This window comes from Gopherus flavomarginatus, chromosome 2 (assembly GCF_025201925.1).
Source record: "Gopherus flavomarginatus isolate rGopFla2 chromosome 2, rGopFla2.mat.asm, whole genome shotgun sequence".
NCBI lineage: Eukaryota > Metazoa > Chordata > Testudines > Testudinidae > Gopherus > Gopherus flavomarginatus.
The window spans coordinates 58,288,541-58,308,137 of record NC_066618.1 but is presented as its reverse complement, the minus strand read 5'-3'; the positions used below and the strand labels follow the sequence as shown (position 1 = coordinate 58,308,137).

At 42.4% G+C, this 19,597-nt stretch overlaps 1 protein-coding gene across 2 annotated transcripts in view; it reads left to right on the top strand.

The window, feature by feature from the left end:
* The window catches only part of ANKMY2 (ankyrin repeat and MYND domain containing 2), a 30,108-nt gene extending 11,111 nt beyond the window's left edge, over positions 1 to 18,997 (top strand). For both annotated transcript variants that reach the window (XM_050938678.1, XM_050938679.1), the window contains exons 2-10: positions 29 to 93; positions 4,658 to 4,796; positions 6,524 to 6,622; positions 7,894 to 8,054; positions 9,498 to 9,712; positions 11,502 to 11,637; positions 14,767 to 14,895; positions 16,414 to 16,555; positions 18,137 to 18,997. In XM_050938678.1, coding sequence (XP_050794635.1) covers positions 29 to 93; positions 4,658 to 4,796; positions 6,524 to 6,622; positions 7,894 to 8,054; positions 9,498 to 9,712; positions 11,502 to 11,637; positions 14,767 to 14,895; positions 16,414 to 16,555; positions 18,137 to 18,348 — 1,298 coding nt within the window. In that variant the 3' untranslated portion in view covers positions 18,349 to 18,997. The remainder of the gene's footprint in view (positions 1 to 28; positions 94 to 4,657; positions 4,797 to 6,523; positions 6,623 to 7,893; positions 8,055 to 9,497; positions 9,713 to 11,501; positions 11,638 to 14,766; positions 14,896 to 16,413; positions 16,556 to 18,136) is intronic.
* The last annotated feature ends 600 nt before the right edge of the window (positions 18,998 to 19,597 follow it).

Here is a 19,597-nt window from a genome sequence, read left to right as displayed (position 1 = left end):
ACCGCTTATTTTTTAATTTATTTTTAAGGAAACACTGAAGAAGCTGGAAGGCTCTTGGGCAGCAAGAATGTCCGTGTCAATTGCTTGGATGAGGTACAACAAAACTTCTAAATTAAAAGTATCTTAGTGGGTCTATCAAGGAGAAGTATCAGATTGGAAAGCTATTTAGAGATCTGCAGGCTTCCAAGGAGCTAAATAACTCTATAATTTAGCACACAGGAAGTGGCAGACTTCTGAATAGCTTTTCAACCTGCAGCTATTAGTTAGCCTCTGAACTACTCTTAATCTATATAAGTATTTCAGAGGATTAATATCTTTAAGCTTAGCTATAGTATATGTTTTCTCTCAGATTCTCTACAGGCTTTGTTAACAAGTGAAATGGTATAACATGAAGCCCACAAAGAGTTTATAATCTGCATTTCCTGTTGCAATTCTTCTAAATTTTAATTCTGAAAGAAGTCATGCTATCACAGGTTATCCCTGCATTTTCAAGCAAATTCTGCATTATTGGATAACTGCCATCAAAACAACGGTGCTTTGCCCCACAACATGCATGCTGGCCGATTAAGGAGCCAGTGGCATTGACTAGCTCTGAAGTGGGTACAGTCCTCTTTAAGGGAAGGGAGGAAAGAGAGAGGACAGTATAGAAGTCTCAAGAACCAACACAGACCATTTAATATGCAACGTTAGTCTAGGGTTACCATACAGCCGGGTTTTCCCGGACACAGCCTCTTTTGGAGCTTCCTTTCTCTGCCCAGGCAGATTTTTCAAATAACAGGAAGTGTCGAGGGTTTTTGCAGAGCAGACAAGCTGCAGCTCAGATAGAGCCCCAATTGGTCTGCTTCCTGATTGGTCCCTCCCCTGCATCTGCAGCTGATTGGTTGATTCCCCTGCAAGCCACAGCTGCCAGATCTCACCCACCCAGGCCCCAGCTTCCAGGCATGGGGAAGGGGTCCTTCAGGGAGATGCTGAGTGATGGCTGTTGCTGCATCCTGGGCTTGCACCAGTCACCCTACTACCATGGCATTAGGATCCTGTAGATGAGCAGACTCACCCCTGTGGTGCCTCCTGCTGGTCACTTCTGGGAATTAGCTCACTGCTAGCCAGGAGTGCCCTCTGCAGGCCAGTGATCCACCTGTCTTCTGGCCCCTGTGTCCCTCCCAGGACCCAGTGCCACTTTATCTGGGGTGCTGCTCCCTGGCAGTAACCCCTTTTCTCTCAGGGTCTCCCCTCCTTGGGAAACCCCCACCCACTATCCCCACCTTGTCTCAGTATATGGCTACTGCTAGTCATTGTCTAGCCCCCCACACCCTGGGGCAGACTGCAGTATCAGCCTACTCATCACTGGCAAGGAGGGTTTGGACCTGCTGCCTTGGCCTACCCCTGGCTGCCCTCTGCAACCCCCAGTACCTATTAGCCCAATGCTAGGCCACAGCCCAGGGCTTTCCAGGCTGGAGCTCCCCAGCTCTGCTCCACTCAAATACCCTGTCGCTAACTCACTGCAGCCAGGCCCTCTCCCTCAACAGGCAGAGGGAGACGGCCTGGGCTTCTGGGTCACAGCCTCTTAAAGGGGCCAGCTGAGGCATGGCCACAGCTGAGCCTACTTTCCCCAATCAGCCCAGGCTTCTTGGGCCAGCCACAGCCCTCTCCTGGGCTGTTTCAAGCCCTTCAGGGCAGGAGCAGGGGACCACCCTGCTACAGATCCCCTCTCGGGGATATCAGTTGGCGGCTCCTTCATGGGGCCGTAAGCACGGTCGTGTACTTGGCGCGGTTTACCCGTCCCGGACACCTGCCCTTTCTGCGGTGTGAGAGAGACTCTAGCGCACGTTTACTTAGAGTGCGCCAGGTTGCAGCTCCTACACCGGCTCCTCATTAACATCCTATTACGTTTCTGGCTGCACTTTTCCCCTCACCTCCTTCTCTACGCACTCCCTATCCGTGGCCCCACAAAGTCCCTGGACCTCCTGGTCAACCTCCTCGCCCTGGCTAAAAAGACCATCTACACGACCAGGGAGAGGAGGTTGGCCGATGGAGACTCCGATGTCTGTGGAGCTTGTGTCCGCTCCATGGTCCGTTCACGAATTCGTGCGGAGTTCCTCTGGGCGGCGTCCGCTGGCTCCCTTGACGCCTTCGAGGAGCAGTGGGCGCTGTCTGGGGTTCTCTGCTCGGTGTCCCCGTCAGGTTCCCTTCTTATGACCCTTTGACTGCACTCCTGTCCCTGTTCTTTTATTAGTTGTCCCCCGTAATCAGTGGGTTCTGTGGTCCTGTGGGTCCTCCCCTTAGGCTGGGAGAGGATCCTTTAGCAGTAGGCGGGCGAAGCCCAATAGATACAGATCCCCTCTTCCTTCAGTTCCCCCTCACCTCACTGTAGCAGTGTCCTCTTTTTTGGGAACGTGAACTACAGTAACCCTATGTTAGTGCGCGTTAAAATTAACACCCTGTAGAGTGCATTACCTCTAGACATTGTCTAAGTCTATGCTACACTTCCTCTTCTACCCTCCTCCCCCAAAACCTTTAAGCCTCAAAACTATACTACAATTTTAAGTGGATATCTGCTCCCAAGGATTATTATGCAGGATGTTAATTCTTACCTATATTTGGCCCAATGCAGTTGCAGGGGGTGGGGTGAGGGGGAGAGTCAAGGTTTCTGGATGCTTTCTTGAGAAATGATCATTAAGGCTACATTTTAGTCATGGATATTTTAGTAAAAGTCATGGACAGGTCATGGGCAGTAAAATTCATGACCAGTCCATGACTTGTACTATATACCCCAGATTAAATTTTGGGTGCTCGAGGGGGGAGGGCACCCTGGGGTTTCTCGGTAGAAGGGTGGCAGTGCGTGGCCTGGGACCTGGGCTGCCGCTGGGGGAAGGTGGGGGGCGTGGAAGTGAGAGGCTCCCTACCTGGCTCTGCATGGTGACACGTTCCTAGGCGGAGGCACAGCCAGGGGGTTCCACGCACTGCCTCCGTCCGAAACGCCAGCTCTGCAGCTCCCATTGGCCAGGAACTGTGGGCAATGGGAGATGCGGGTGTGGCCAGCACGCAGAGCCCCCTGGTCCCTCTGCCTAGGAGCCGAGGTAGGGACATGTCACTAGTTCCAGGGAGCCCCCTGAGGGAAGCATTGCCTGGAGCCCCCTCCCACACCCAAATTCCTGCTGCTGCTGCAAGCAGGGGTGTGGTGGCCTCAGACTGCCCCAGCAGCAGCCAGTGCAGCTGGTCCAGGGGCTTCCCAAGCTGTTCAGGGGCCCCTGGGCCAGCCACATCAGCAAAAGTCACAGAGATCCTGGAAGGTCATGGAATCTCTGACCTCCATGACAGATTTGCAGCCTTAATGATCATATGCTCACTGTTGACCCTACTGCATAGCATTAGACACTGTCCCCCAGACTGAGCACTAAACTAGCCACCTGATTAGATTATTTCAAACTTGTGACCTTTCCTTATGCAGGGCTGGCTGCATCCACACAACTATCTGAACTCAATGATCTGGATTACAAAATGGAGACTGTCCCGTCCAGACAGTTTCGTTTAGAAATCATGACTGGCTGAAATGCATTCCTCTCAATTCTCCAGTATTAGGAGGGGGTGCACTGCCATACCTCATACTCTCAATTAGAAGTTTCAGAGTGGTAGCCATGTTAGTCCATGTTAGTTGCTGTATCAGCAAAAAGAATAAGGAGTACTTGTGGCACCTTAGAGACTAACAAATTTATTTGGGCATAAGTCGTTCAATTAGAAGTGTTGGTAATTTTCATTCACTTTTCAATCAAGGTCAGGTTATAGTCCTCACAACAAGTCATCCTGGTTGCTAAAGCTTCCCTTAAGATTTGGCTAGAGTGGGGAAGTATACACTAATGTAGCTACATAGTTGTAGTTGCATCAGTACAAACCCTTAATCATAGATTATTATTAGGGTTGGAAGGGACCTCAAAAGATGCAGACATACTGAACTATTTAATGCAGCTTACCCCTTTTTTTGCACTATTGAAGTGGGTTTACAGAAGGAGTTAGAGCCCATATAACTACACTGCTGTAGTTACACCAGAGAAGTTCTGGTGGAAAAACTTTCAGCTACTAAGTGAACCCTTCCCTCATATTTTTGGTATTGTGAATAGGTAGTAAATGGGAGGGAGGAGGGGTAATATAGTTACAGCTCCCTCAATTATAATTAAGAATTGACAGCATGACTTTCACAGTTGGGTGTCTATAAATCTTGGTAATAGACTGAGAGGAGCCTGAACTAAATATTCTTACTCCCACATGTGTTCAGTGGAAAAAACTTTCATTTGCCAACCTAGGAGGCTGGCAACTTTCCTAGGTTTATAGGGTATAATCTGTCTTTAATGCTAAGTACATGTAGAGACCTTTGGCAAATGGCGATAGGTATTTTTGTTTTTTGAAGACTGCATCTTATTAGTACAGAATAAAAGATACGCAAATAAAACAATGTAATGAATGAGTGTGAAATCCATTATATATACAGTATAGTCCTTTTACCCAACACTTTGCTTTATGGTTTGGTTTTGTTAACCCACACATCAAATGAGGCATTGTACATGGATATGTAATTACCAGTGGGAGTCTTGAGCAGTACAAAGATCTATAAATGTAATTACCACAAGTGCATATATTTCTTTCTTGATTCTTCTCTCATTAGCATGGTATGACCCCTTTAATGCATGCAGCATACAAAGCGAAAGTTGACATGTGCAGGTTGCTCTTGCGACATGGAGCAGATGTTAACTGCAATGAACACGAGCATGGATATACTGCCTTAATGTTTGCTGGACTTTCAGGTAAACTCTTTCTAAATTTATATTTTCAAATTTTTATAATACTGCTATTTGGACAACAGGCCTATGAACAGGTTGCAATGGTTCATAATTCAGGACACTGCCTTAGGATGGAATAATAAAAAGACGTTATTACTGAAGTAATGGGTGGGTCTGTGTAACTGCAGAAGTACTAGTACAACCCAGTATGCAGGAGAGATGCTATTGACTTATTTTTTCCTAAGTTGATTTGTTAATCTATTTGAGGCATATGCTATATAATTCCTAGTGTGTAGGGAGGAATACTGCTGTACTTAGTCCTGGAGCCTTAAAATTCCATCTGTCATGCAATAATTTTCCTGCGCAGCAGGGTGAATTCTGTTTAATTACATTGAGTTCCTATGAAAGACACTCCCTTACTGAAGGATGGGTGGAGTTTTAAGACTCTCCAACTGTAGCTTTTAATAAGCAGTGCCACTTTAATACTTCTGAGGCTTGTCAAATTTAGTCTTTCTGTTCAAATAATGGCTGCAAGCAGATTGTAGTTCCTCTGAATGTATTTAGTGAAACTTTGGCAAGGGATAGATCCCTCACCCAACTTCCTTCCTCTAGGGATTGATCACTAACAGATCACTGCATGTATCTGATTCTTGAACTTTGAGCTCAATTTATTTGTCATTTGTCATTGGTCATATGATATTGTTTCTGTTCCCTGATTTAGATAAGCAATAATTCTCTTACAATCAGGAAAAGGGCTTTAAATCTCTGAATGAAGGGTAGAAGATAAGGATTAGAGAAGTTTGACTCTTTTTTTTTTTTTAAACTTTTTCCTTTCTGAGTCACTCAGATCTTTCCCAAAGCATAATTCCTAGTGAAATTAATATAAACTCTTAGCTAGGTGTGGAGACAATAGTGTAAGGTATTAGTTAGATGTAGAGTGAAATCAGTGGCCCACAATCTCCAGTATGAATACTTCTGGATGTTAGTTTTCAGCCTTTTAATCTTTGAGCTCAAAAAGAATGTGAGCACAGCTGAAGCAGTGTCACTCTAAAATTAGAGCAGATGCAAGAAACATTTATATTTTTTTCTCCTTTATAGTCACGCCACCCTAGTCAGCAGTCCCACAAAAACAGAAAGTAAAGGAAGAGCACCTCTGGAAAATAGAACCAACAAGCCTGGTCACAAGTGTCTTTATTAGTCTCCCTGAAGGGCACCAGTTAAGTGATATAATTTTGCCATCAAATTTAGCTTCATCTTATTTATTTGGTATTTATCCCAGCCTGAACACCTTGTTCCCACTGGGAAGAAAGAAACAATCTGTTCTCTGCTCTATGCTTCTGCTCCATAATAGTACCGAATTTTTCTTCTTTTAGAAGACAAGATGCTGTAGTTGTACTATCAAACTAGAATAGCAGGCCTTACATCTATATTGCTACCCACTGGGGGGCCAAATCTTGGCACTGAGAGATACATACTTGATTCAGTGGGAACTGAACATGCATAACTGAGGGGAGAATCTGATCCTGAGAGTGTGAATTTTTATTCCTTGGGCTTTGCAAATAAGAGAAAAATACTGCTGGCTCTTTAATCCACTGTTTTAAACCAAGGACACCAAGGACATCAAGGATTTGTTGTGTCAATGTTGTCCTTTTTAGGTTTTGAAGTTCAACTTGAAATTAGCTACTGGTCTTCTCAAATTATGTGCATCTACAAAAAACAAAACTCTGTATATCTTCTCTCTTCAAATACAGGCAGCAAAGAAATCACCTGGATGATGTTAGAGGCTGGAGCAGAGACTGATGTTGTCAACTCTGTGGGAAGGACAGCAGCTCAGATGGCTGCCTTTGTGGGTAAATTGAAATTATCTCCTATATTTTCACCAGGGCTATAAGATTATATGGTTTGGTGGATTACACTGTTTATTCTTGGAGGAACGTTACTTCACATTTCTGCATTAATTGATTAAAAACAGAGGATTAGATTTTATCCCATGTCTCCTATAATGAGCGAGCAGTCAGATAGATTTCATTCTCAACAATGTTAGAAATCTATGATCCTCTACTCTGCTGAAATCTGCGAAGATAGTTGCTACTGTGCCAGAAGTGTGTAAATTGCACTGGGTCATCACATTCCAAACCATAAGACAGACAGGAAAGTTCTAATGTAGACTTTGCCACTGACTTGCTGTGGATGAGTCATTTCACCCTCTGCTCAGTTTCCCCATCTATAAAAAGGGAAATACTAATATTTACCAGCCTGCATCCCGGGTGTGTTAGGAGAATTGTCCAGCAAGTTTTACTAATGTAATGGTTACAGCAGGGTACTGTAGACCTGAGATCTGTTTCCAGCTTTGCTATTGATTTGCTGTGTGTCTTTAGGCAAAGCACAAAGCCAGTCTGTGCCTCTCTTTTCCCATCTATGAAATGAAGATCCTTATGCATCTTTGCAAAGTGCTTTGAGATATTTATATGGCACTTATTATCCAAATACAAAGTATTAATATAGCACCTATTTTCCTCCCATCCAAAAGAAGGTATGTGATTAAGACTCTCTATTTTCTCTGGTTACCTGTTCCTTTCTCATGGATTAACTAGTGCTCTGAATCCTGAGATTGATGATGTCCAGTTCCAACAACCAGTGTCTCTTCTCTTAATACAACTTTGATGAACTGTTCTAGTGTGTCTTAGGCCTGGGGAAAGGTTCCTCCTCCCCTGCTTACATCCCATGCATCCTATAGACAATGCTTTGATCTACTTTTGTGAATAGATTACTCTCTCAAAATGAATAGCAGGAGGGCGCAATTGCCAGAGAGCTCCTCTTGAAAACTTGCTGACAGATATGGCAGACCCCTGTATGTTTTTGAATAAGAAAATATGTGGGGATTATTGAGAGGAATACTGACTCCCCTCACGCTTAATCTTAAATATATTATTAAAGAATCTTGAGGAGAAGAAATTAAGGGACTCTCTCTCTCAGTCCCTACAGCGTGACATCTTATATGTACTTATTTACTGCCAAAAGTTTAAAAATTGTGCCAAACCAGCTCCTGTGCAGATTGGGTGTTGGGGGAGTAATAACTAAATTACATTTTCACTCTTAATAGCTTTTTTTTAAATTTTAGGTCAACATGATTGCGTGACCATTGTCAACAACTTCTTTCCACGGGAAAGGCTAGACTACTACACTAAACCACAAGGACTTGATAAAGAACCAAAACTGCCAGTGAAGTTAGCTGGGCCTCTTCATAAAATTATTACTACTACAAACTTGCATCCTGTTAAGGTGCAGTAATGTGTACATCTTCTTTATTGGCATAGGACCAGATTCTGTAACTCTTATGTTGAGAATTATCTTATTGATAAGGGAATTATTTGCAAAATAAGGTGTTCTTTGAAATGAGACGGCATGGCAGAATCTGGCCCATAATTAGGAATATTAAATCTGAGATATCAAACTAAGTGGTATTATTGCGTCCTATGGCTTATACTTCATGCTCATGCAAGACATCATGAAATTTAGTATGGTACAGGTAAGTCACAAACTGAGCACAAATCTCTGGTCACAGAGGTTCATACTCTTGAAATAAATGCTTAAACCTATTTTACATTTCCCTCCTTCTTTTAGTGTAAAATTCAGGCACCATCCAGTCCTAAGCTCACTGTTCATTCAATTAATGTGTCACAGCAGATGTCTTACCATTACTTGTTTTTCTTTAATCACTATTTCATTGCAGTAATGTCTGTTGCTGCAACTTTTGAACATATGTGCAATTGACTTATGTTTTTACCTGTTGGTATAACAGTCAAAAAAAAAAAAAAAGAGCTATATCTTATGGCTTATTTCTATATGTAGCCCAGGAAATAAGTAGACCCAAATTCCTACAGCTTGCCATTGAAAGTTAGCATTTGTCAGCTATCACCAATCTGAGATACCATAGTTTTCATATGCATTTAAAATAGGAAATAGTTCAGGTACCATTGTGGTATCTATGGCATGTGCAAACAGGTAATTATGTATAGCATTACTCAGAGTAGCAGTTTGGGCACCTGTCTTTGAAAGTGTTCAGTTCAATGTATGAGCAGTCTGTTTACTGCACTCTAGGCTTACTTTAGGCTAACTCCATAGTGGAAACCTATATCATGCAATGCCATCTTGTACGTGCACCTCAGAGAGGTGGATGTTGGGCCAGGGTAATCATTACAGTGTTTTGGTTACACTAAATTATTTTAATTCTTGATGCAACTTTCCTTTTGTAGATCTGTTTGCAGTTATTGATCAGTCTTAGGGCAGGTCAATACTAGAAGCGCTACATTGGTGCAGCTGTACCACATCTAGTGAAGACGCTCTATGCTGATGGGAGAGCGCTCTCCTGTCAGCATAATTACTTCATCTCCGCGAGAGGCAGAAGCTATGTTGGCAGGAGAGTGTCTCACACCAACATCACACCAGTGTGGACAGCACTTACATGCTGTAAATTGTGTTGCTCGGGGGGTGTAGTCCTGCTCTTAGTTTTGAAACTCTTGGTAACTGTTAATTGCAGTATATTTATTACTCAGTAATATGCTCCATTAGCAAAGGAAGGAAGCACTATATAGGAAGATAAAACAGACTAAAAAATGGAAGAGTTAGCTATTTTCATCCATCTAACCTATATGTTTTAACTCACATGCTTAAAGGAAAACAGGGTTTCTCATTACATTAAACACTCTTCACTGTTCCCTGTAGATTGTGCTATTGGTCAAAGAGAATCCCCTATTGGCCGAAGTAGAAGCACTGCTGAAGTGCTACAGGGTGTTGGACCTGATTTGTGAGAAATGCATGAAGCAGAGAGAGATGAATGAAGTACTGGCTATTAAAATGCACTATATCAGTTGCATCTTCCAGAAATGTATTAATTTTCTCAAAGAGCGAGAGGATAAACTGGATGGATTAATCAAAAGGTATGCATTTATACAGAATTTAAAAGGAGTCTGAGGATCTATACATAAATTAATTTTATACATATCAAAAATAATGCGTCTATTAGGATGAAGTAGAGCTGGAGCATTGGTTAGTTTGTGGTTTAAAAACTACCAAAATTAAATTGCATTGTTTGAAAGAGTCCAGTTTAGCATTGTCCAGGGGAGCCCATATCCTGTACCACTTATGTACAAAAGATATCCAGTACTCATTACTCCTGGGGGAATTCTGCACCACTGCACAATGCAGAATTTTGCAGTAATTGTGTGCACAGAATTTCCTTTTTTCGGCCACAGAAATGGGCAGCAGAAATGTTGACCACCCTTAGGGGCTGCTGGACCCAGCAGAACCCAGCTCACAAATAGAAGACAAGGCTGAAGGGAGGGGAAGGGAACTGGAAGGTTCCCAGCAGCTGCAGTTCCCAGCACAACTGAAGGAAGGAGGCAGCGCACAGGAAACTCCATACAAACCTGGAACCCAGCATCAGGCTGTCGTCCCCCCGGGTCCCTGGGCTCTAAGAGGGTAGGGGATGCAAGAGTCTGAGCTGGAGGGGCCATGGCTGGGCTCTAGGGGGAGGAGATATGAGTGTCTGGCCCCCTCGCTGGGTTCTGGAAAGAGGGGGCAGAGAAACAGGAACCAGATTGTTATAGGGGTTTCTTCAACTCTCTACTCCTGGGGGAATTTTTTTTCTCTCTATTTCAGACATACCCGCTGACAGGTATATTGGAATAAATTACCAAAATAATTGAAACTGGCATGATTATATAGTGCTATTTTGACAAATAAATTTGCAGAATTTTAAAATGTGTGCAAAATTTTTAATTTTTTGGTGCAGAATTCCCCCAGGAGTAACTCATGCAGTGCAAAGAAGGGTGCAGTCATCAGCACTGAACACCCCATAGGGCACATGGCTGGGTGGGTTAGACTGGCTTGGCCAGGTTCCTGAATGCCCTGGAGCACTAGAAAGGTAGGTGGTGCATGCGTGTGTGTAAGAGTGATGCAAGCTACACTTTCAAATATATAGCAAAGGTCACCTGTGAGCATGTTGCTGTCTACTCCGCTCTACTCCCCAGCATAGACTCGAGCAGGCATAAAGCAAAAGTCCCATTTAAAGCCAGTGGAATTTTTGCTTCTAAGCCAGTTGGATTTGTATATCTTGGGTGGGATTTTCTAACGTGCCTAAGTGCTGACCGGCTATTTTGATTTAGGTGCTTAACTTTCAGTGGTGTTGAGTATCTGGAGTTCCCACTGACTTCAGTGGATGTGTAGGTGCTTCTGAAAACTGGGTTATAAATGAAGCAACCCTGTTTCTAAAATATTACAATCAATTAATACAGCAGTGATTCAAGAATTAAGATGATAAATAAGGGAAAAGAGGAGATATTTTAAAAAAGAACTGTAGCTCCATGTCGTATAATTTAAAACAAAGCAAAGCCTCTCTAATAAGCTGTATGTCTGGCATTGCTGATATCGGGCTAGGTAGTTGAAATACATTGGAGCTACATTTCCAAAACTTATCTGTAAGTTTATTTTATACTCCAAAATTGTTGTGTAATTACGTACAAAAAGCTTCTTTTACATTTGTAACTTCGCTGTGATGTTGGGAATACAGAATTTACTTTGAAACTGAATTTTAGCATAAAGTTGCGGTATGAGGAAGGCAGCCAGGGGGTCAGCGGAATAAATAACAGCCTGGACCATGTTTGTTAGTAAACACTAATCATTAGTTGCTAGTGGATTTTCATTTAATTTTTGCTTTAAAAATTTCAGCCTGTTGAAAGGCAGAGATACAGATGGTTTTCCTGTGTATCAGGAGAAGCTTATCAGAGAATGCATTCGGAAGTTTCCTTACTGTGAAGCTACCCTGCTCCAGCAGCTGGTGAGAAGTATTGCTCCAGTTGAAATTGTAAGTGTCTCCACTTAAGCAAATAAGTGCTATTTTATAAACAGATTAACTTAGATATCCCACATAGGAAAATCCCAATTATTCAATTGAATTTAACATGTTTTTGTGTCCCTTGACTTATGTTCTCTAGGATGCAAAAGTTTTGAATGTCCCCTGAGATATTTAAAAAAAAAATGGGATTCTTCTTCTTTAACAAATATAGTAGAAGTTCTGACCCCTGACAATTGGGTTTCCTCTAGTTTCTGTTCCCCTACTGTGGCTTTGACTGTGGAACGTTATTTATTAAAAATCTTCACATCAGAAAACTAGAGCAGAGTATTCTGATGCCAGCACTTCGTATTTCTCTCTATTTGGCGAGGAGGCGAGAGATACTCTCTCTCCCTGTTTCTCCTTGCAAAACTCACTCCATAAATTCAGTTGTGTTATGTAGCTTAATAGCCTTATACTGCAGTTGGGCAAAACAGCAAGTGTTGTAAGGACTGCAGGATCTCTTGGGACTCTTGCAGTCATTATTTCCAATGGGCCAGAAGTGGATGGCAATAGGTGATGGTACCTTGGAAGAAAAGCATCTTTTTTTAAGCTGCCTTTATGAGCAGAAGAAGCAAAATGAACAGCTGTTGGTGTCCAGTGCCATGGGTGCCTAGTAAGAAAACTAACTTTACATCTTCCCAGATGTGTCTGATAGGAGACTGTCTTTAAAGAGTGTTTTAACTGGCTTATAATGAATCTTGTTCAAGAGACTTATTTTTCAGAGGAAAGCACATCAGCATCTGTTTTTGAAAGCTATGCAGTACGTGTGTTAAGATAAGGATGATGATTAATTTTGTGACACAACTGTTATACACTTTAATGAATTACAAATATCCGTCATCTTACAGGGATATGATAAATTTGACTGTTCTATAGTTTAATTTCTGCAGTAGTAATCCATACAATTTATCTAGATCAGAACAAAAGACAGCATAATGATTTGAATGTTCATATGCTGTCTCAAACTGTTTAAGGCACCCTTACAGTGGTTTCTTCTACTTTTTTTTCTATTCCTGGCAATCTCTTCTTCCCCTACCGACTCCTTTCAAATAAATCTGTTTCATTGCACAGGCTTTGACTCTTTTGGGCGTACCTATAAAACACTAGAAGAATCTGTGCTATCAGTTACATTTGTTGAGGAGTACTTGATCTTAGGCATGCATAATTATGCAGATTCAGTATGAGAAAAACCCAGCCTCTTGTGTAGCAATTACTGTCTTTCTCAGATGATTAAATGGTTTTAGATTTGTTTTTGAGCTGGAACAACTTGTTTGGTTTTTCCCCTCCCCCCCCAGTGTTAGCATCATTCCAAGAAGGGATTCTTAACACTTTTATAACATTACCAGGGTAGCATGTAATTATGGCTACTGCTTGTACTTTTTGAACGAGCAGGATGTCTGCAAATTGTATCTAGTATTTTAAAGATTCCAGGTTGCAAATATTCAGTTTGGAATATTTGAAGAAATGGAACACTTCAGTATGTCAGTGCCAAGAGAAACTTTTCTTTCTAGCCAGTACAGACACTAGTGTGCACAATCCTGTTGCATATTCTTTACAAACTGCCAACCCTAAGTGAAAAGAATATCACAAAGTACAGTTCATTAATTCAGCCAACAAATACATTAAAAGGATATTTTAATTATGACAAAACAGCTAAAACAATGGAACATCGCATATGTTCTCTGATATCAAGACACATAGGCATCTATGTGAAATAAAATGAAGTGGTGCCCCATTATGCAGAGATACTGGAGAACTGCTTCACCAGATGCTACAAATGGGAGTGAATACAACAAAAAATGTATATGTTAATTTCAGCAGCATTAGATACAGGGACAATATCCATTGTTTCCAAATGGGGAAAGAACTTCAATCGGGAAAGACATTCTCTTTTAACATTTCTTCAAACAATGGCACATAATAAGTGTTTAAAAAAAAATCCATTGAAAAAAGCTTATTGTTTATAGGCTCACGAAGGACACTTTGTAGTAAGCGCAGGGATTACAATAAGAAAATATTAAATGTGACATTAAGAAGTCCTTTGTGCTCTATCTAAAGCCACACTTAATGCTAAAGTGGTACTGGTAGATACAGCTTTTCAACTGTAGATATGCTTCATCAGAAGCATAGATGCTGCTGTGTTTGTGTACTGTTTATCCTTTAGGGCTAATGCTGCCCAAGGCTAATGGTGCACAGCTCCCCTTGAAGTCATCAGGTGTGCATGTTTAGCCAAGGGTAGAATTTGGCGCTTTGTATCATAGACTTACTGGACCAGCTACAGTATTTTGAAAGCTACTATAAAAGCTCTGAAATCCTGACCTTCTTCAGAGTTTTTGCAGATCACATGGTGGACAGGAATGGTGAGGGAGGATTTTGCACATCCACTACTTTCTAAAGTGATGGCAGCATTGGAATGTGGCTTTAAATATTCATTCTAAACTGATTAGCCTAAAACTGGATTTAAGCTTCTAAGATTAAATAAAATAATTTTCCCCTCTTCTTCAGAAACTGCAGACTAGACCGGGGTCGGCAACCTTTCAGAAGTGGTGTGCCGAATCTTCATTTATTCACTCTAATTTAAGGTTTCGTGTGCCAGTAATACATTTTAACGTTTTAGAAGGTCTCTTTCTAGAAGTGTATAATATATAGCTAAACTATTGTATTTACTTTACATACAACAATTTTAAAATGTTTAAGAAGCTTCATTTAAAATTAAATTAAAATGCAGAGCCCCCCAGACCGGTGGCCAGGACGCAGGCAGTGTGAGTGCCACTGAAAATCAGCTCGTGTGCTGCCTTCGGCACCTGTGTGATAGGTTGCCTACCCCTGGACTAGACTAACCTAAACTACAGCTGTTTGTGTAAGTGTAATGAATGATAATAGTGGAGGGTCCTGCGTTACGGCTGGGTTCACTTGATTAGTTTTTTGTTCCTGTTGCTACAACAGAAACTTCAGTGAAAATGCATTGAGCCACCAGGAATCTTGCTCTTAAGTTACAAATTACCAAAACTTCTTGCTAAATATACACGTCATATTTCTGCAGTCTTTAAATTTGTTTTTTTCTCCTCCTTTTTGGCCAACTTTTTCCATTTCCCTCAGGGCTCTGATCCTACTGCTTTCTCTGTACTTACACAAGCTATTACTGGCCAAGTGGGCTTTGTGGATGCTGAATTCTGTACAACCTGTGGGGAAAAGGGAGCAGACAAAAGATGTTCAATATGTAAAATGGTAAGAGACTGTAGTTTAAAAAATCTGGAAGTTGAAGATGTGCCTTATTTCCAGTCTGAATTTGCCTAATTTTTAATGGTGAGACTAATTAACCATTGGAACAATTTACCAAGGGTCAGGGTGGATTCTCCATCAGTGACAATTTTTAAATCAAGATCAGATGTTTTTCTAAAAGAGATGCTCTTGAAATTATTTTGGGAAGTTCTATGGCCTGTGCTATACAGGAGGTCATACTAGACCAGATATGGGCAAACTACGGCCCATATCTGGTGCACGGGACCGTCCTGTCTGGCCCTGGAGCTCCTAGCTGGGGAGGCTTGGCCCCTCCCCTGCCGTCCCCCTTCCCTCATAGCCTCAGCTCACTGTGCCGCCAGCACTCTGGGTGGCAGGGCTATGACCTCCTGCCGGGCAGCACAGCTGCGAGAGCCGCCAGCTGTAGTGTATTAAATTGTTCCCCATAGGAATGTGCTAATTACAGAGCACCAGGACAGGCAGCTGTAAGTAGCATATTCCTACAGGGAGTAATTTAATACACTGCACTCAGGTAGGGAAGGCTGTGCCTCCCCAAAACAGCCTGGCCCCCACATTCCCTGTCCACCCCCTCCCACTTCCCGCACCCTGACTGCTCCCTGAGGATCCTCGACCCATCCAATCCCCCCTGCTACATGTCCCCTGACTGCCCCCTCCTGGGACCCCCTGCCCCTACCGCCCCCCCCAAGCCCACCCCCATCCAATCCCCCTCCTCCCCACTCCCTGTCCCCACTACCCCGACCCCACCCCCAAAAGGCCCCCTGGGACTCCCACACCTATCCAACTGCCCCCTGTCCCCTGACTGCCCCTGGGGCCCCCCTGCCCCTTATCCAACCCCCCTGCTTCCCACCCCCTTACCGTGCCACTCAGAGCACCAGGACTGGCAGCCCTAAGTAGTACACTGTAAGTAGCACATTCGTACAGGGAGCAATTGAATACACTACACCTGCCCTCCATACAGTTTCGGAACCCCAGTGTGGCCCTCAGGCCAAAAAGTTTGCCCACTCCTGTACTAGACGATCACAATTGATGGTCCCTTCTGGCCTTGTAATCTCTGAATATATTACTGCCAGTCCGGAAAGGAAGGTTACTTACCAGTAATTGTAGCTCTTTGAGAAATACTTGTATGTTCAGACTCAGGAGATACAAAACATTTGCTTGTGGTGCAGGTATCTTGAATACAAGAAGTAGGAATATTTAAAGCCCCAAATAAGACTGTGTGGGTTAGAGGGCGGGGTTACAATACATTGTGGATTTCCTCAATTAATTACAGTAGAACAATAGTTTCCTTTTTGAGATAATGTATAGAATACCCACTCTGTATGACCTTATTAACTGTTTATCATTGTAATTTCAAAGACGTACTCTTAGACTATATAACATTGTTCCAACATCCTGATTATGGGGAGATAAAACTAAAAATTTAAAGTTAAACTATTGTACTGCCCTGTTACGTGAAGGTGAAGTAATGGCTCTGGAAACTTTCAGGTTATTTATTGTGACCAGAACTGCCAGAAAATGCATTGGTTTACCCACAAAAAAGTTTGTAAGACGCTGAAGGAAGTTCATGAGAAGCAAGAGCTAGAAGCTGCCAAAGAAAAACGGAGACAAGAAAAAAAGCAAGAGAGAGGTTAGGATCTACAGTTTGCTAACTAAAATTAATGCTGCACTAACAAATTCTACTACAAGAGGCAAAAGTTAATTCTGTTACTGCATGTACTAAGTAAGGTTTAAGAGAATGTCTTGGTTGGTAGAAAAAAATGGCAGTAATTGTTGGAATGTTTGACTTATTTGTGAAAGCATAACTTTGTATACAATATCAGAAATACACATGACTCTTGAGTACAATCAGGCACCAGGAATTCTAACTTTGCTGTTTCAAATCTTAAAGCTCTGATCAAAAAACCTGAAATCCTAACTGTATAACTTCACTGTATAACTGGAAGCCCAAGTGATAAGTTAAATAAAAACAAAACTGCCAACCCACACACTAACCCACTGTCCAAAAGTTTAACTCCATAGTTAATTCTTCGCTATATTGTGGGTATGGGGAGAGGAACAAGGAACTCTTGTGTGAGTATGTAGGGGGTGGCTATTTGGTTGTTTGGGGTTCTTTCCTTTCAACCACTAACAAAATGACAAACTCTGAAGATCCTGTAACAGAGTAAAAATGCCTAGCACCCTTCCTCCAAAACAGTTTTTCTGTATGTAATTCAAAGGAAAGTCCCTGAAGTAGCATACATGCTCATTCTCACTTCCTATCTCTTAGCCCTCCTCCCCCATTTTATTATCACTAGTTTATATGTTTTAACTTTATTGTAGGCAGTTACAAAATACAGGAGCCATGTCGTGCTTGCCTTACTCACAGGAGAGTAGCTCTCCTCAGTTGGGCTGTGAAAATACACTAATAACTGCTCTGCAGTAGTATCAGAAAACAGCTCCCCTAGTGACCATCTCATGTAAAATTTAAGGAGCCAAAATGGGCTTTTTTAATCACTCTGACCCCTAAGTAGACCCTAGAGGTTGGGGGTACAGGAGGGTGCTCTGGGCTGGGACTGAGGGGTTCAGAGGGCAGGAGGGGGATCAGGGTTGGGGCAGGTGGGTGGGGTGCAGGAAGGGGTCAGGGTGCAGACTCCGGGCAGCATTTACCTCATGCAGCTCCCAGAAGCAGCAGCATGTCCCCCCTATGGCTCCTAAGCAGAGGCATGGCCAGGCGACTCTGTGCTCTGCCCTGTCCACAGGTGCTGCCCCCGCAGCTCCCTTTGGCTGCAGTTCCCAGCAGGGGGCAGCACTTGGAGCTCGGGCAGTTTGTGGAGCCCTCTGGCTGCCTCTACACTTAGAAGCCGGAGGAACATGCTTCTGCTTCTGGGAGCCGCACAGAGTGGAGCAAGCCCCAGACCCCGATCCCCAGCGGGAGCTCAAGGGGCCAGATGCAGCCCCCAGGCCATAGTTTGCTTACCCCTGCCTTAGGCAGAATTCCTGTGTCTAAGGTCACTTAATGTAGTTCTGCTTCCTTATTACTTGTAGAAGAATAAATATTAGGAAACTTGTTTGATAGCAGGGTGAATAAACGTCTCAGTGAAACAAAGAGAAAGTACCTGCCAAATTCAGCCTTAAGAATAACAACGTCCGCTTCTTGTGTGAGTGTTCCAACGGTTTGTTAATGATGGGGTTTATGAGATGTATATGTCTTCTTTTTTTTTTTTGTTAGATGAAGCACAGGCAGCTGATCCTAGTTCCACAAATGAGGAGCAGTCAGGAGCTACCAAAGAAGTGGATCCAAATCATGCAGTTGACAGAACAGAGGAAAGTGTGCTTAACAATGAGCCGCTGGCCCCACAACCTCATCCTGACAATCAGTCTGAAGGCGAGACCAGCTTAGCTGACATTGCTGTGCAAAAAGTTCAAGAATCTGAAGAGTAAGATGATGGTGGGCAGGGGACTAAGGTCTTGGCTGAAGTCCCTGTACTTCAGTGTCACGATGCATATTCTAAGTGGAATATGTTTGTAGCCCTCACTGCATAGCATATGCAAGACTTCCTGTGTGAGAAAGCATATGTCTCTTTTTTCCTGAGTTAAGAAATAGGACAGCATAATCACATACTTTAAACTCCATCATAGGTTGTCAAGACAAGTCATTCATACTCTGGTCAATTCTACATTTGCCTATATCCCTCTGGTTGTACCTACAGTAAGTGTAGTAAACCTATGAATGAATATCTGTGGGAAAATAAGCCACTTGCTAGTGAAATGGGAAAACATTCAGATCACTTGGATTATCCTTGTTTCAAAAATTAAAATTCTAAATATAGTAAATTTAAAGATTTTTCTCCACATGCAATAAAATTGAAGCTGAGAGAATCTTATGAAGTCATATGGGAGTTGAGCAGTTAAATTGCTTTACAACTCTTCACGACATTTTTTTTAAAGTTTTTATTTTTTTTGAGAGTCTTCATCTAGATTCTGAACACTCTTCACTATCTTTACTGTGATTAGTTAGTTTCCGCTATTGGTGCACAGCAATATATAATTTGTCTGTTTTGTGACAATTTTCATTAAATGATACTGCTGATCCAGCTGTCTCAAGTGGACTGTGAAATGTATCTTTCAAATAATTACTTATTTGTTCAGAGAGACAAGACAGGTGAGGTGATATCTTTTATTGGACCAACTTCTGTTGGTAGAAGGGACAAGCTTTTGAGTTTCACAGAGCTCTTCTTTGGGCCTAGGGAAGCTAACCAGTGTGTGTAAGCTAAATACAAGGTGGGACAAGTTGCTAAGGATAAGTGGTTCACAGATGCTGTAAGAGACCACTTCACTTGAAGTGGGCAATTATTTTTTCAAAGATATTCAAGTCTGTCACAGACCTATGAAAAGATTAGCCCCAAGTGTTTAATATTAAACATTTACATTGACTAGAGTGGGATAGTTTCTAAATTCTGTTATAAGGAAAGGTTTCCTTTCTAGAACAGTGAGATTTTATGTTTCTGAAATATTTGGTAAGCATTGACCACATGCTTGATGGCCATACAAGACAAAAAGGTGAAGTCCTGGCCCCATTGAAGCCAATGGGAAAATTCCCAGTCACCCTTGATTCTCTCACCCTTATATTTGATGAGTGGTACAGTATGTCATGAAATCAAAGGGACAGTTCACAAAGAAAGGTACCACT